This window comes from Armigeres subalbatus, unplaced genomic scaffold (assembly GCF_024139115.2).
Source record: "Armigeres subalbatus isolate Guangzhou_Male unplaced genomic scaffold, GZ_Asu_2 Contig1997, whole genome shotgun sequence".
Taxonomy (NCBI): Eukaryota; Metazoa; Arthropoda; class Insecta; order Diptera; family Culicidae; genus Armigeres; species Armigeres subalbatus.
Window position 1 is genome coordinate 79358 of NW_026942833.1, and position 3016 is coordinate 82373.

At 48.0% G+C, this 3016-nt stretch overlaps 1 protein-coding gene across 1 annotated transcript; it reads right to left on the minus strand.

Moving 5' to 3' along the window:
* Window positions 1-209: 209 nt before the first annotated feature.
* On the minus strand, window positions 210-1499 carry LOC134203623 (uncharacterized). Its single transcript, XM_062678512.1, has one exon. The coding sequence runs from the start codon at window positions 1497-1499 to the stop codon at window positions 210-212; it is 1290 nt and encodes a 429-aa protein (XP_062534496.1).
* Window positions 1500-3016: the final 1517 nt, after the last annotated feature.

Here is a 3016-nt window from a genome sequence, read left to right on the forward strand (position 1 = left end):
GGGATGTGCGGTATGAATACTCTTAGAATAGGGATGTAAGCAGTGTCACAGCATAGGTAGCATACACCACCTACAAAGCCACCCACTAACAGGCAACGACCCACACAACGGGTTTCCCACCCAGCACACAGCAAGCCATGACTTGCCCTTCTTCTTTCGCTAACCACCAACGTGTGCAGACACAAAAGCGGGCGCGTTCCTCTCCAGTTTCACACTAGGGTATGGTGTCGACCCTTGCAGTTCTTACAGGAGAATTTTGATTGGCATTCCTTGGCATGGTGCCCCGTCCTGAAGCAGTTCCGACAAAGTCCGTGAGATTTCAGTAGACTGTCCCTGTCCGATACCGTCATTCGATGAAACTCGTTGCACTGATACAAAAAATGATCTGACGAACAGACAACGCAGCGTCCCCTAGACGCCTGGGTAGAGCTATAGCTGGCCTTCACCTTTGCTTGGTTGACCTTCGAGTACTGCTGAATTTGACCGGCACCCCTAGTGTCGGTAGATTTTGCCGGAAGACTGTCCAAAACCTGGATTCGACGCCGCAGAAACTCGAATAAGTCCTCCAAGGTATCCTGCGGCTTCCCCGATGAGACCTCTTCCCACCCCCTACGCGTAACTGGATCCAATCGTGCTGTGAGGATGTTCACAAAGAGAAGATCCTTGTACTCGTCCGGCTGGACGACCTGGTCGAGTGTGTGCACGATTCGTTCAAAGCCTTCAACCAGGGTGTGAAGGTCTACACCTGATTCCTTCGAGAGTGTGGGCAGCTTGAAGAGAGCTTGTACCTGCCGCTTCCTTTGCTGCTTGCTGTTATTATAGCGCTTTAACAGCAAATCCCACGCCACTTTATAATTGGCTTTTGTGACTGGAAGTGGATCAATAAGAGCCTTGGGTTCTCCTTGAAGACAGCCCTTCAAGTAATGAAGTTTTTCCACTTCCGGTAGTTCCACCTTCCAGTGGATGAGCGACGTGAATAGGTCGCGAAAACTCAGCCACTCGTCGATGTCCCCGTTGAACGTCTGCAGCTGGATCTGCGGCAAACGTACGTGATCGAACATTGCTGAAGCCCCATCTCCATCTCGATTAGGCTGTTCCAGAACCTGGGGTTTCTGGAACGATTTGATCTTGTCCATTAGGAAGGATTTGATCTCATAATATCGATCGCTGAATTCCGCACGTTCTTTCTCAAGCGACGTCTTTTCCTCGTTGTATTCCTCATGAGCGAAGATCTCCACCATAGTAGCACTGTAGCTCTCCCACAGCTCGTCGAGTTTTGCAATACGTACTTCCACCTCGGTAGCAGTATTGGCATCAGAAAATGCCTCGGTGAACCGCTGAATGTCGTTGAAGGACAGTTGAGCTGCCTTCAGCCTCGCTGTCAATGCCCTCATCGACGGCGCCTTGGAAGTTGATGCTCCAGCAGGTGGTGCTATGTTGCCGTCGTCACAATGCACAGTGTTGCTTTTTGCCGATTTCGTACGCTTTTTAAATAACATCGTTTCTGTTGTTTTTTTCGCTGTAGTTTGTTTGGAGAAGACGTTAGATATGAACAGGGTCTTTTTTTTAGAAAATCTGTAAAATGATTAATCCACCTAAAAGTGAGATAAAAAATTTGCTTAACACGTACGTCCCCAACCCCCATTTTACGACAAAACTCAAAATTCAAAACGACGCAGCTCAGCCAATTTCTAACGGATTTTCAAGCAATCTTCTGGAATCGATCACAAAATTCCTATAGTTTCAGGAACCGAGGTCAATTTTTGTGCAATGGCCATGGTTCCGGATATATTCCGGGGAGTACTGGGGTTACCTCCCTCCCAGAAAAAATGGTCACTGGCAGATTGACTTCGAAATCCATCGTGCGACATGTCAAACTTCATGATTTTGCAAAACAAGTACACTGGAGTACATTTCAACGACTTTGGATCGAATTGGCCACCCTCCGGGTGCTTCCAGGGCCTGGTTCCCTTGGGGAAGCGGCCAATATCCGTTCAATCTTGGAATTCATCTTGCGACATGTCAAACTTCATGATTTTGCAAAACAAGTACACTGGAGTACATTTCGGCGATTTCCGATCAAATTGGCCACCCTCCGGGTACTTCCAGGGCCTGGTTCCCTAGGGGAAGTGGCCAATTTTCGTTCAATCTTGGAACCCATCTTGCGACATGTCAAACTTCATGATTTTGCAAAACAAGTACACTGGAGTACATTTCGGCGATTTCCGATCGAATTGGCCACCCTCCGGGTACTTCCAGAACCTGGTTCCCTTGGGGAAGTGGCCAATTTTCGTTCAATCTTGAAATCCGTCTTGCGGCATGTCAAACTTCATAATTTTGCAAAACAAGTACACTGGAGTCCATTTCGGTGATTTTCGATCGAATTGGCCACCTTCCGGGTACTTCCAGGTATGCCTGTGCGCTGATTGAAATTTTACCGGCGGATTTCCGGAGGAATTCCTGAAGGAACTTCCGGAGGAATTCCTGAAGGAACATTCGGATGAATTCCTGGAGAAATTTCCGGAGGAATTCCTGAAGGAACTTGAGGAGGAATTCCTGAAGGAACTTCCGGAGGAATTCCTGGAGGAACTTACGGAGGAATTCCTGGAGGAACTGGAGTTTCTCCGGAGGTTCCTCCGGAGGTTCTTCCAGAAATACCTCCGGAAGTTCCTTCAGGAATTCCTCCTTAAGTTCCTTCAGGAATTCTTCCGGAAATTTCTCCAGGAATTCATCCGGAAAATCCTCCAGAAATTCCAGGTGGCCAATTCCAGTTTCCGGAAGAATTCCTGGAAGAACTTCCGGAGGAATTCCTGGACTAACTTCCGGAAGAATTCATGGGGAAACTTCTGGAGGAATTCCTAGAGAAACTTCCGGAGGAATTTCCGGAAGAACCTCTAGAGGAACCTCCGGAGAAACTCCTGGAGGAACTTCCAGATGAATTCCTGGAGGAGCTTCCAGAGAAATTACTTAAGGAACTTCCAGACGAAATCTGGGAGGAGTTTCTGGAGGAACTTCC